This window comes from Salmo salar, chromosome ssa19 (assembly GCF_905237065.1).
Source record: "Salmo salar chromosome ssa19, Ssal_v3.1, whole genome shotgun sequence".
Lineage (NCBI taxonomy): Eukaryota > Metazoa > Chordata > Actinopteri > Salmoniformes > Salmonidae > Salmo > Salmo salar.
In genome coordinates, this window is record NC_059460.1 from 11,205,791 (window position 1) to 11,220,270 (window position 14,480).

The window sequence follows — 14,480 nt, forward strand, 5'->3', positions numbered from 1 at the left end:
CATAATACCCATAAAACCTCAAACAGGGGAATGGTCCAATGGTTCCAATCATTTTTCCACCATTCATTTTTCCAACAGGGGATTTTATAAACACTTAAAATAAGGGCTGTGACTTTTATCAAATCATCTGTGTTGAGAAACCATCAGTCTCATAACACTGGAATTGACAAATGGCAGTCACCAAAGGGAGTTTCCAGATATCAAGAGATCACTATAACATCTTTTTTTTGGGGGGGGGGAACAAATCACTCTGTCAAGTTTAAAATACGTTGGAAACCCATTTAACCTCAAAAGTTTATATTTTATTTATTATGTGCACTACCTCATCACGCACAGATATTTATCCATAAGTCAACTTGATGGAAACTTCTCTGGTTGGAAAATGTGCATATTGTTTTTATGGGGATATTAGAATATCCGCAGTAAAATCAGCCACCGATTGGATGGAAACCTAGCTACGGTGAAAAAATGTATTTGCGCTGTAAAAAGACAAACACCAGAAACGAGATATGAATATAATCATATGTTTAATGTACAATTGATTAATCCCCAAAATGTATGAATACCCAACAACAAAATCAAGTCTCAGAAATGCAGAATCAAACTGGGTTAAACTTCCCATAATGCATGTGGCAAGGTTAGGGACGGAGACACACTGATTTGTCGCCACAAAATGGAAGATTATCATAATCATATAACAATATAATTTAAAGTCATTTTAAACTCATCTGCAACCTTTCTATTCTATGCTTAAAGTTGTTTCAAATGGGTCTCTAGATTACTTCCTCAAAGTTCCCACAGTATTTTTTACTACACATTTTACAACATTGTTATTGTTTGTTTGTCTTTGTAAACACACCAAAAACCTATGTTGAAAGGTCATCATGATCAGGCCTGTTAGCTCATCCATTTACAGCCAAGGGAAGGAAGGAACCAGAGTTGGGATACTAACGGTTCGTCCCAATAATATCTCCTTTCTCCTGAAGTGTGCACTCGTTCACTACTTGCTACAAATCTAAAAGCATTGGATTGGTGGAGGCATGGGCTAGTGGGAGTTTCCACCAACTTAGAGCAGTCATTTCCTTCAAATCTGTGAAGGGTAACGAACAAATGCACACTTTGGGAGGAAGGAGATTTAGAGTGAGCTCCAAAAGGTATTGGGACAGTGACACATTTGTTGTTGTTTTTGCTCTGTACTCCAGCACTTTGGATTGAAATAATACAATGACTGAAGTTAAAGTGCAGACAGTCAGCATTCATTTGAGGGTATTTTCATCCACATCGGGTGAACCGTTTAGAAATGACAGCACTTTTTGTACATTAGTCACCACATTTTAGGGGACCCAACATATTGGGACTATTTCACTTATATGTGTATTAAAGTAGTAAAAAGTTAAGTATTTGGTGCCATATTCACAACATGCAATGACTACATCAAACTTGTGACTCTACAAATTTGTTGGGTGCATTTGCTGGTTGTTTTAGTTGCATTTCAGATGATTTTGTGCCCAATAGAAATGAATGGTAAATAATATATTGTGTCATTTTGGAGTGGATGAAAATACCCTAAAGCTGACAGTCTGCACTTTAACCTCAGTCATTGTATCATTTCAAATCCAAAGTGCTGGATTACAGAGCCAAAACAACTCAAATGTGACACTGTACCAATACTTTTGGAGCTCACTGTAATTGGGACATAGTCTGTGGGGTTACAGTAAATGCATTGACACAGCAGCAATCTTCAATGAATGGATATGACTTCGGTTAGGAATTTTCCTAACTATATGACCTGACTAGAAAAACACAAAAACTCCTGGCCCCTGGAATGACGCAATAACAGAACATTTATGACATAATAGCCAAAATGGCATAACCAAGCCACTGACAGAGTGAAGAGGGGATGGAGCTCCGATGGACTGAAGATGTTAACCATTATTATTATTCTGTGACTGTACAATAATCATCACATTCAACCACTACATTTTTCCAACATGGTTCTTTCATCCGGTAGATTTCTTGGAAATGCATCGATCTCTCTCTCAATCTCTAAGGCAAATGCTGTTGGATGTTACAGATAAAGGCCTGTCGAATAGTCTCTTTTAAATCAGTTCTGAGAAGGTGCTTAGTATAGAACTCTGATGGGGACACTGGAATGGGTGTCTAGACGAAGCACTAAAAGCCGTCATTGGACTCATTAGATATTGGACGTTATTGTTGCCTTTTATCCTCTCCACTGCTGGCTGTTGTGTAAATCTCTCCCTCTGCCCTCTTTCTCTTCTTCCCATGATGCAGTGGGGTGTCCGAGGGAAGAGTTGTCCAGCAGTCAAACTCCCATCAACTCCACAACATTATATCTTATTATTTATCATATTCTTCATCACAATAAATCACTTTCAAACAGTAGAAAATAGAAAACTGTTTTAAAACCTAGAAAACCAAAACAACAGTCTGCCCTCTCGGTTTAGTGAGTGAGCATAGCTGGCAGGGATCGCTGAGGTGAGAAGGCAGGGAGGAGGACAGCACTTGGAAAGGCGGTAAAGAGTCAGTCAGCATCAGAGTTTGTGATTGGTCTAGCTGGGTCGGTCCTCCGAGTGTGATTGGCTGGAGTTGACAGGGCCCTCATGCTGGTTGGGGCTGGGGGGTGTATGGAGGCGGAGCTTCGCTGATGATGCTAGCAGAGTCTCCAACCTCAGAGAGAGGGGGAGGAAGAAGGGCGTGGTGGGAGGGGCGAGAAGTGTCCATGGCGTCGCTGTGGGCAACCTCGCTATACGGAGGAGGTTTCAGGTCATCAGCTGTGGGTTAAGAGGTTAGAGGTCAATAGGCAGAAATACAGAGCGGTGCCATGAACATCTGTGTGCAGTCTAAAGAAAAAAGAAACTAAAGAATATTACGATGGTCGGCAAACATTCTTAAAACTCAGTCTCCAACAAACGCTGGACATCGTTTTTAATTTTAGCAAATAAATGCTGGCCGCTTATAAGCGCCGGGTCAAAAAAGTGAAATGACATGCACAAATTTGGCTCGTCTGCTCCAGTAGAATGTCACAGCATTGCCACCTGGTATCAAATGATTGATCCCTGCATGTCAAAACACAAGTCTGTCTAAGCAGCGGGAAAAAAAGACCAGTTCTCCCCTTTTGTAACATTTGCAGTGCGTTCTAAATGCAACCACTGTTTTAAATATTTCACAGGGCTACCGGTGACAGAACGTATTAATTACAGTAGCTGTAGAGGAACTTCCACACCTCGAGTGATATTAAAATGCCAGCCTCCCATACGCACCGGCCAGCTCGGCAGTGGAAACAAATAAATGTCTAAATAGAAGTTTTACAGTACTTTGGAATAAAAAAAAAAAAGTGTACACACAACTTCTACATACCTCTATTTGGCATCATCCTAGAGAATATAGTTTGAGAGATCATAGGAGGAAGTAACCACTCAACAGACTCATATCCTCCCCTACCACATCCTGTTACTGTTCAGTGAGCTGGCTAGAACCGGTTTAGGGTAAAGTTGCTCCTAGATGCTGATCTTGGGTCAGTTTAGCATTTTGCCCACTAAGGGTTAAGGTTAGAATTGGGGGAGGGGAAACTGATTCTAGATCTGTACCTAGGGGAGACTTCACTCCTGAGCGCTAGAACACCAGGCAACGCAGGAGGAGGGGGGAATAATAAGGTACTTTTGACAGTGTATTTATGACAAGGAAAGAGACAAACCCACACACTGGTCCTGGTACTAACACTGACATCAGCTACATGTGTGAGTGGAGGAGGCTCTGTGATCATAGAGAGATCTGAGGGGTAACGGTGTCTTTGATACAGAACACACACAATCACTCAGGGTGAGTGATCTAAGCACTAAAGATCTAAGTGACAGTGCAGTCAAGCAGGGAAGTCCTCATTCATTTTAAAATGGGGCTACCAGAGCTTGGTTCCTTTGCATCTTGCCTGCTACTGTAGTCAGGAACCACTGGTGGCAATAGTGACTGGGATATGAGGGAAAGAACACTCCCCTTTTGAATGTGACGAAGACCATGCTGTTAGAAATGATGTAATTGTCTCACTAAAGAGCGCTTCTGGGAAGAGCAAACAAGGAGTCATTTTTTGTCTCCAGCTCCTGTGTTATGGCTGGATGTGCGTAATCACTCCTTTCAACAGGGTAAGATGGTGTATCTTTGGCAGCAGTGTGGCTGTGACGGGCCTAAAACAAGCCTTTTGGCAGTGGTACCAGATGGCCAGCCAAGCAGTGCTATTATACTGGGAGATGTGTGCTTTTTCTCTCATGGGTTGTGTTCACTAGGGACCAAACCGAAGCAAACAGACAGAAACGGGGAGGGACTACTTCAACTTGTCCAGTAGGAAACTTGTTGTTGTTGCAAAATGTTTTCTGTTCCAAAACAAGTTGAACGGTATACACTAATGAATATGGCCCTGTTTGTCCCTGTGGTCTGTAAGGCTGCTGCCTCAAGGCTCAAGACCTCAGCACCAGGATGGCTGAATGAACAACCACACTGAAGGAGTTAGCTAAGTGAGCTAAACATAGTGGTGAAGACAGGCTTAAGGTAGCCTTATTAAGTAGCTCCAATGCAATCTTGAGTAGGCTGTAGTATTTGTGAGAGATAAAAGCCATCAACTCTAAATGTAACGTTAGCCCCTTCTTTAGATAAGACATGTACGACTTTAAGTGGTGTCTCGTCACCTAACCATATCCTGCATGTGTTACCTCCAGAGACGGCTTCGTATGGTGGAGGCATGTCCATGTGAGAGAAGGATGCTGCCGGGGGGGGAGAGGTGGAAGGCTCGCCCACTGACTCCTCATCCTGAACCCCATACCAACTGGGCCAGATAGACGTCTGGGGGGGAGAGAAAGAGAGAAAGAATTAATACCACACACACGCACACTTTCATTCTCAACTGGAGTGTGATGATAAACACAAGCTAAACAGAAGCAAAAGCTCACTAGTTGCCAAAAGACAGAATCTTCACCCTGCATCTCCCCGTCTCTCTCCCTCCCTCTCAAACTGCGCCCTAAATGGCTCACTATTCCCGATATAGTGCACTACTTTTGACCAGAGCCATATGGGTCCCAGTCAAAAGTAATGCACTTTATAGGGAATAGGGTGCTATTTGGGATGCAACCTGTCTCTGGTCTCCCCCCTGGCCTGTCTCCAGAGCCCTTCAGGGAGGCTGCTGCCTGCCTGCTGCAGTTATGGATGGCTCGAGGGCCTCCTTGCTGAACATTCCATTACACTCTAAACAGGGAGTATCATGCTTTAGACTAGAAGACTGAAAGAGGAGATGGGGTGGAAAACAAAAAAGAGAAGTAGGTTGAGGTGAGCCAGAGAGGGGTTGTACTAAAGCAGTGAGGCAGTAAAGGCTTGGAATGGAGTGCAAAAGATCATTCAAGCTGGCTCACTGGGGTGTGGCTGAAAAGGACCAGGTGGAATCACAGGGTTAGAACACTCAGCTTTACCTGGGTTCTGTTCCGAGCACAGCTACATTCTGACTGACATTCTAATTCTTACATTCTAGTTAGGCATGTTAACGGTTAATCGGCAAAAACTATATAATGCTTATTGGTCTATAGGTTCATTTGCATAATTTAGTGGAATTAAACTTGGCACATGTATTTTTGTTTGTCACCATGCATCTTACTTATCACATGCTCACAGCATAGGGAGTCTAGTTTGAGGAGCGGAATAGCCTAACACCTGTTCTCAAAAAGCTAGTACTGGAGTGAAACGGCAGTTGATTGAGAAATAAAAATGGTATTTATTTTGAATTGTGACCATCAAAAGTGTTTTTAACACTCGATTTTCATTCATAATTATTTGTTGCGCAATGACTGGGCTTACAAGCAGTCATTGCGCAACAAATAATTATGAATGAAAATCGAGGGTTAAAAACAGTTTTGATGGCCACAATTAAAAATAGATACCATTTTTATTTCTCAATCAACTGCAGTTTTTTGAGAACAGTGTTTTCTCGCGAATTGGATTTTGGCGAATATTTGAAATCAACGTTTTATTAGCTGGTCATTACAGGAGTTGGATGTTCAATAATAGGCTATAGCCTTTTGACTGTAAGGTGATAGGCTTGATATTGTTGCATGTTTCCATTCTAATTACAAATGTCTGTGTATGCATGCATAGAATTTTCTGTTGGTCACGTCATGTTACTGCTTGGATTTTCTTTTTACTGTTTGTTGACCAGTTAATGAGAGTCGGTTAGTCGGCGGTAAAATTGACCGAAACGTGCATCCCTAATTCTAATTCCAGCCTAACAGAACTGTAAGGTCTGCTCATCATGTACACAAATCTACAGTTGTTATTTGAACTTGGTTTCCTTGTAGAGCTGTTTCATTTCGGGTCCAACTACACTAACAATCAAAAACAGAACAGGCTTCTGTTCAAACCAAATGTTCAAATCAGATCAAAGGCAGATATACTAAAGCAGATACAGTAGTGTCATTACTGGGGAAAGCTTCCAAGAAGAGCTAGCTAGAGGCTGGAATCTCCCCTTAACGACTACAGACCTCATTCTTAGAATTGGGGCATTTCCGCCATGAGAAAGCTACGCTATAAATAGCCTAAAAACTAACCTGGAAGACAAGGGGCACCAATAGTAATTCAGTAAAGGCAAGGCATTTTTTGAGTAACAGCATTTGCAGTCCTTTATTCACGTAACAGTGCTCTTTCTATCCAGTCAATCAGAAGGATATAGACCTAGGCCAGGATAGTATGGAACCGTTCTGAGCGCTATTAAAAGGGACAGCAGAGGAGTCGGAGAGAGAGATGTTGAATTTGTTCCCTCATAGATCGTTTGAGCCGGGTTTTGATTCATGGAGATTACTTCCAGGTGTTCTACGAAGAGCTGTTAAAACGTGTTCTAAGAACCTCCGCAGAACACAAAGGCAGAACGTACTGGAAGTAGGGCTAATGTCAGTTTCTATAATGCAACCTTGGTTTTGAAGTCTTCTCCCAGACTTGTCTATGAAAACATCAAAGTCACAGGTCAGTGGTTCTAGAGATATTAGTCCACCGAGGACAATAAATCCACAACAGATGGTAACACTTGGTGTTTAGGGAGAAGTCCCTGGCCAGTACAACAAAGGAATGCAGAAGTTGCATGAATGTCACTTTGAAAACTCCGGAAACAAGATGTATAGAGTGGTGGTCCGTCCTATTCTCTAAGGCACTTCTCTTGCCCCGTCCATCTTAGCTGTCCCTATTGGCTCAGAGACTTTCACAGGCTTGGGTTAGATTTTACAAGTGCTGGACAGTCACCGGTAGAAAAACCTACCCCAACATTGGCTCACACACATTCATTGTAGCCCTTGCACTGCTTCACAAAGCCATGAGAGCTTCCAGAGCCCTGACATTTTAGCAAGGACACCGTCTCACACACAAACACACCCGTACGTGCACACAAACACACACAAACTAAACACATACATGAGCATACACACCTAATAAACAAAGAGTCAACCTGCTGTTAAACACAAGACTGGTGGGAAGCTGAGTAATCGACACAGTGAGAAAGCCTCCCATTCTCAGTCATTCTGAGTGAAAGTAACTCATCTAAAACCACAAGCACTTTCAGGAACACAAACTGCCCACCCACCAACACACCAACTCACAAACCTCTGAAAGGGCAACCTTTAGCAACCCTCCTGCCCTCTTCTTCTTTACTCAGAGTCAATATGATATGCTTCCCTGCGCATGACTGGAACAAAATAATGTGAATCTAGTCTCTGAATAACCTGAATTAGTAGGTCTGCATCCCCATTTCTTTTCTCAGAATGTGTGCCTGAGAACCATGTTGCAAACAAGATGCCACCTCCCCCCAAACCTAGTCAAATTGGTTGCTAATTGGTATACAATTACTTGTACATAATCAGCCTTGTATTGTGTCCATCCATGGCCCTGGTTTGATGCCCCAATAACAAAGATGTAGAAGAACCACTGATACTTACATTCGGTCTCTCACACGTCTGATGCAGATAGGCCCTCCCTCCCACGATGACTATCTGGGCATTACGAGGGTTGTTGAGGTACGCTGCCAGCTGTCTCTGACGTGAGCGGTACCAGCACACGTAGAAGAAGATCTTGATGATGATGAATACGATGACCACTCTGAAGGTACACAGAAGAGAGAGAGAAGTAGCAGCAATAATGTCTTATGCTGAAGTTAATGTTGTTCACATTGTAATTCTATCCATCAAATCCTACTGCATCATGTGAATTGAAGTGAATGCAAAAGAAGTAGAATAGAAATGCAACTAGCTAGCTACTTACATGTACCAGTACAACTCCATATTGAGATCACTAGTTGCAGGGTATCATGGTCCCTGAAACACAAAACCAAAGCAGTGTTTAGACATTTCCAGAGGCACAGCCCACTGTGTGTGTTCTTCTAAAACAAGATGACAGAGAATTTGTTTACTGTAAACCCAAATGGAAAACTCAGAATGGAAACCATAGCTACGTCACCTCTGTGAAGAATAAAGGAGTCCCGTTCAATCTGCAAGACACACGTGGCACAATGTGAGTAACAGTTCAACATCCGATCCAAGGGATGTTGTGTGGTTTTAAACACCATTAACTCGTGGGAGAGGCACTTCAAACTACAGGCTGTTACTCCTCCAACCATGTAGCTAGCCAGCCAAGTAAAACTCAACTCCACCATGTACTTCACATCAACGGAGTTGAGCGGAGACGAGACTGTGTGTACTGCATCTCCGAATACACCGAGTCGCCGAAGGTCGATACTTCTTAAAAGGACAATACCACTTTATAACCAGTTAATAAGCTATTATTACACTGAGTATATAAAACATTAGGAACACCTGCTCTTTCCATGACATAATGACCAGGTGAAAGCTATGATCCCTTATTGATGTCACTTGTTAAATTAATTTAAAATCAGTGTAGATGAAGCGGAGGAGACAGGTTAAAGAAGGATTTTTAAGCCTTGAGACATGGATTGTGTGTGTGTGCCAATCAGAGGGATGAATAGGCAAGACAAAAGATTTAAGTGCCTTTGAACAGGTTATGGTAGTAGGTGCCAGGCGCACCGGTTTGAGTGTGTCAAGAACTGCAGTGTTGCTGGGTTTTTCACACGACAGTTTCCCGTGTATCAAGAATGGTGCACTACCCAAAGGACATCCAGCCAACTTGACAACTGTGGGAAGCATTGGAGTCAACATTGGCCAGCATCCCTGTGGAACGCTTGACATCTTGCCCCGAATAATTGAGGCTGTTCTGAGGGACTATGGGGTGCATCTCAATATTAGGAAGGTGGTCCTAATGTTTTATACACTCAGTGCATGTCGTAATATATGTCAAAAAAATTTAAAATAACGATATTCGACAAACAATGGACACTATGCAAGAATTCTACAAAAAACAGCAGTGATCAAATATACTGCTCAAAAAAATAAAGGGAACACTTAAACAACACATCCTAGATCTGAATGAAAGAAGTAATCTTATTAAATACTTTTTTCTTTACATAGTTGAATGTGCTGACAACAAAATCACACAAAAATAATCAATGGAAATCCAATTTATCAACCCATGGAGGTCTGGATTTGGAGTCACACTCAAAATTAAAGTGGAAAACCACACTACAGGCTGATCCAACTTTGATGTAATGTCCTTAAAACAAGTCAAAATGAGGCTCAGTAGTGTGTGTGGCCTCCACGTGCCTGTATGACCTCCCTACAACGCCTGGGCATGCTCCTGATGAGGTGGCGGATGGTCTCCTGAGGGATCTCCTCCCAGACCTGGACTAAAGCATCCGCCAACTCCTGGACAGTCTGTGGTGCAACGTGGCGTTGGTGGATGGAGCGAGACATGATGTCCCAGATGTGCTCAATTGGATTCAGGTCTGGGGAACGGGCGGGCCAGTCCATAGCATCAATGCCTTCCTCTTGCAGGAACTGCTGACACACTCCAGCCACATGAGGTCCAGCATTGTCTTGCATTAGGAGGAACCCAGGGCCAACCGCACCAGCATATGGTCTCACACAGGGTCTGAGGATCTCATCTTGGTACCTAATGGCAGTCAGGCTACCTCTGGCGAGCACATGGAGGGCTGTGCGGCCCCCCAAAGAAATGCCACCCCACACCATGACTGACCCACCGCCAAACCGGTCATGCTGGAGGATGTTGCAGGCAGCAGAACGTTCTCCACGGCGTCTCCAGACTCTGTCACATCTGTCACATGCTCAGTGTGAAACTGCTTTCATCTGTGAAGAGCACAGGGCGCCAGTGGCGAATTTGCCAATCGTGGTGTTCTCTGGCAAATGCCAAACGTCCTGCACGGTGTTGGGCTGTAAGCACAACCCCCACCTGTGGACGTCAGGCCCTCATACCACCCTCATGGAGTCTGTTTCTGACCGTTTGAGCAGACACATACACATTTGTGGCCTGCTGGAGGTCATTTTGCAGGGCTCTGGCAGTGCTTCTCCTGCTCCTCCTTGCACAAAGGCGGAGGTAGCGGTCCTGCTGCTGGGTTGTTGCCCTCCTACGGCCTCCTCCACGTCTCCTGATGTACTGGCCTGTCTCCTGGTAGCACCTCCATGCTCTGGACACTACGCTGACAGACACAGCAAACCTTATTGCCACAGCTCAGCATTCAAAAGTGACCAAAACATCAGCCAGGAAGCATAGGAACTGAGAAGTGGTCTGTGGTCCCCACCTGCAGAACCACTCCTTTATTGGGGGTGTCTTGCTAATTGCCTATAATTTCCACCTGTTGTCTATTCCAAATGCACAACAGCATGTGAAATGTATTGTCAATCAGTGTTGTTTCCTAAGTGGACAGTTTGATTTCACAGAAGTGTGATTGACTTGGAGTTACATTGTGTTGTTTAAGTGTTCCCTTTATTTTTTTGAGCAGTGTACATTTTCACTAAAATGTCAATAATGTAGTCAAAATACATAAATCATTTGAAAACATGAATGTGGAAGTTGTTAAAAATCGAAATAGTGTTTTTCTGATATTTACATGATAGGAGCCCAAATGTAATGTAAGTCCTGTGCTTAGAACATTCAATTCTGTGACAGAGTCTTTTTTATGAAAGCCATGAAATCGGTGTGTTGATGTGTTCAAATTTGCTCTTTGGTAGAGTGAGGAATACCCATCGCAGAGTAAGATCGATGTGACATTGTATTGCCAACAGGTATGGGAAAGTCCTGAGGTTTTACGTTCATCATATGTCATTTGACTGAAATATAAAAAGGTAAAATGTTTTCCCTTCGGTCATTCAGGTGTTTTCAGAGACACATAAAAAACATAGCATGTCACCAAGTAGAGCTTCGTAGCTACATTTTGGTGTATGGGTTATTAGGGATTGGTACCACCCCTTTTCATGATGAGATGCTAGCTAGCTGTGCGAGGGAGTGTTTGTTGGCTTGATGCCGTTCGCTGAGGTAACGCTCTTGGTGAGAGGCAGCACTGCTCTGCAGCGGCTGTATTGTGCCAGCAGCAAATTTTGTGTTTGATGATTTTATTAATTCTACCAGAATGCAGTGGTTACAGCCCTACAATCGATAAAAACATCCCTAAATACCAGTGAATTGAAAATGTGTTCCATCTATCTTAAAAAATTAATAAAAATGGTTTACCTTTATTTACCTGTGCAGGTTACTACTACCAGGCAAATCACTGTCTCAGCCAAGGATAATTATTTACTGGAAACAATGCAGTTTATCCTCCCATCACTAGAGTAACTCATCAACACCAAACATTACAATGTAAGCCAACTCAGGTTTATGCTTACCTTAGAAGTAAGCCACAATATTACTAACAAATATTCATGCTTTTTGCAAAACAGAGTTTGTAACAACTTATGAAATTATAATGCAACTTTTCATACTACTTTTTGCAAATTAGTTTGTGAATAGCAAAGTTACATTCACTTCAATGGTATTTATTTTTAGCCTAATTGTCGCTGGTGTGGAAGAACTTGACTGGCCTGCACAGAGCCCTGACCTCAACCCCATCGAACATTTTTGGAATTAATTGGAATGTCGACTGCGAGCCAGGCCTAATCGGCCAACATCAGTACCCGACCTCACTAATGCTCTTGTGGCTGAATGGGAGCAAATCCCCGCAGCAATGTTCCAACATCTAGTGGAAAGCCTTCCCAGAAGAGTGGATGGAGGCTGTTATAGCAGCAAAGGGGGGACTCCATATTAGTGCCCATGACTTTGGAATGAGATGTTCGACGAGCAGGTGTCCACATACTTTTGGCCATGTAGTGCATGACCACCCTACCTTAAATTATTAGTCTTAAATTACTGTCAGTAGGCCTATGTATTCCATACTGCCTCATTTGCATATTAAGTGCTACATTTCCATAATATTGCAGTTTAATTTAATACATCATACTTTTATTTGAATCAACTATGTGTTCTACATCAGCCTTGAAAATGTCATAATAATATGACCAAACTATCTTCAGATATTGGACAAAACGTGTTGAAATTAAGAATTTGGTGCCATTATTGACTAGGGATTAACATTGACCAGTCTGCGACCTTTTGAATATTTTCTGTTCGCTTGAGAAAATATATATAAGCAATGGTAAATCCTATCCTGATGAAATAAAGTGTTCTCTGTTCCTGGGAAGCTTCTCAATAACATAGAATACATGCGTATAACACCAGAACCACGGTTTCATTTTGACCCCTAACACCCTAGTTGTATAGATGAAAATGACCGACCATAATTTATTGTATTTGTCATCTCAGGGATCCTACTGAAAAAAACGTAACAGAGAAGCAATTTCTGGTTTTGCTCATCACTAAACAGTCAATAGACATGGAATCATACAATTACACTAAAACTGTTTAGGACATCAGTAAATACTTTATAATAACAACGCAAATGTAGAACGTGTCGGAGTTGACCTTTAAACCCTTACCGTGTACTTGTCCCTCTGTAGCTGCGAGTATTTGTTTGCTGAAATCTATACTTTTTAATAAAACGTTAAACAAATACAACCACGGACTGTTTCCTCATATCGACTGACAGCGGGTGACTCGATGTAGTCGGAGGAGGTATACTCCGCCCACTCTCATTACATCGTGGAGTTGCGTTTTACTTGGCTAGTAACGTAACTAGTTAGCCTGTCAACTACTACTAGAAAGCACAACGAGTTAAACAAACAAAAACGGCCAGCTAGCTAGCAAATCCAAAACAGTCTAAAGTATCTAACGTTAGCTAGGTGTTAGATTTATAATCCAGTGAGGACAGTTCGCTAGCAAGAACGTATTACAAGGCAAGGATACTAGCTAGTTAGCTAATGTAGCTACTAATTAGACTAGCTAGCTAACGTTTGCTAGTCAGTTGTTTACGTCGTGCTAGCTAATAGTAAACTTATCTAATTCGCTAAACAGAACTAATAAATTACTTACCGTATCAGCGGAGTATATCACTCAGAACTGCTACCCAGGCTTGTCATTATGTTTTCATTTCAGCTGTGGCTTGCAGGACATTTGCGAATGTTAGCCAGCTAGCTTTTGCTTAGCGTGAACAGCAATTTATTCAAACGCTGTCTAGTGTAATCAGCATGCTGAGGTAATCCACTGACTACTTGTCAATTTCCAAAGTTTATTTTCCTTACAAACATTGCGATTTAAACATTTGTAAGACCGTAAAACGAAAGCAAAGAGTAGTAGCTTCTTCTACAAAGTTATGGCAGACCACCTATTGGTGTATTGCTGCCACCTACTGTATGGGGGACCCAAAATCATACAAAAGACCAAAAATACATTTTAAAAACATCCCACTCCTTCAGTCACAGTCCAAATCACATCCATGAACAGGCTCAGGTGCCTGTGAGGTTGGAACATTAATTGACAGGATACCCTGGAATGCCTCTGCAGTAAAATCCTTGAGTTCCCCAAAAGTTTTTTCTCAGATTCCCTCTGTTTGCACTTTGCAGTTGATAACCAATGCAATAAACTACAAAGTTCACCTCCTTAACGTGCAACATGTCAGAATCCCTCTTTTGACAAGGAATATAATCTGGTCTCTCTACTCCTACTACCATTACTTCAACTTCACTCCTTTCTTCCACTCTTCTCACCAGCTCTGGATAGAATCTACTGGACAGCCCTTATTCTTGCTACATCCGTCTCCTTCACCCTAACAGGACACTTCAGAAATTCGGGTGCATGTTCACCACCACAACTGCAGCATTTAGGCTCAGCTGGCATATGAAAAATATACTTGACACATGACCAAATATTTTGCATGTATAACACTGCATGGGTTTGGGCATGAAAGCTCTCACAGGGAATCTCATAAAACCCAAATAAACGTGAGAAGGAAGGGAGAGACTCGTCATCAAAAAACTGTGGAATGGATACAATGGGCTTCCTCACTCCATCCACCACGCTCTCCATAGCCAATGTGAGCAAGACCTTTAAACAGGTCAACATTCACAAAGCCGCGAGGCCAGACGGAT

At 42.4% G+C, this 14,480-nt stretch overlaps 1 protein-coding gene across 2 annotated transcripts; it reads right to left on the reverse strand.

Moving 5' to 3' along the window:
- Window positions 1-508: 508 nt before the first annotated feature.
- On the reverse strand, window positions 509-13,731 carry si:dkey-118j18.2 (uncharacterized). Of its 2 annotated transcripts, none has more exons than XM_014157209.2 (6): window positions 13,426-13,731; window positions 8,491-8,521; window positions 8,296-8,348; window positions 7,974-8,133; window positions 4,722-4,851; window positions 509-2,792 (listed from the first exon to the last, which is right to left on the reverse strand). In XM_014157209.2, exons 3-6 carry the CDS (start codon window positions 8,313-8,315, stop codon window positions 2,620-2,622), a joined length of 483 nt encoding a protein of 160 aa, XP_014012684.1. In that variant the 5' UTR covers window positions 8,316-8,348; window positions 8,491-8,521; window positions 13,426-13,731; the 3' UTR covers window positions 509-2,619. The 2 variants fall into 2 exon arrangements, with proteins under 2 accessions (XP_014012684.1, XP_014012685.1); XM_014157210.2 differs by lacking the exon at window positions 13,426-13,731 and adding an exon at window positions 12,933-13,078.
- Window positions 13,732-14,480: the final 749 nt, after the last annotated feature.

What these genes read in the sequence shown, in the direction of transcription:
- si:dkey-118j18.2 (XM_014157209.2), bottom strand. Translation starts at nt 8,315, where the DNA reads ATGGAGTTGTACTGGTACAT. An exon ending in AGACGTGTGAGAGACCGAAT is followed by an intron (nt 4,852 to 7,973) that starts GTAAGTATCAGT and finishes TCTCCCCCCCAG; the next exon opens with ACGTCTATCTGGCCCAGTTG. An exon ending in ATACGAAGCCGTCTCTGGAG is followed by an intron (nt 2,793 to 4,721) that starts GTAACACATGCA and finishes CTTAACCCACAG; the next exon opens with CTGATGACCTGAAACCTCCT.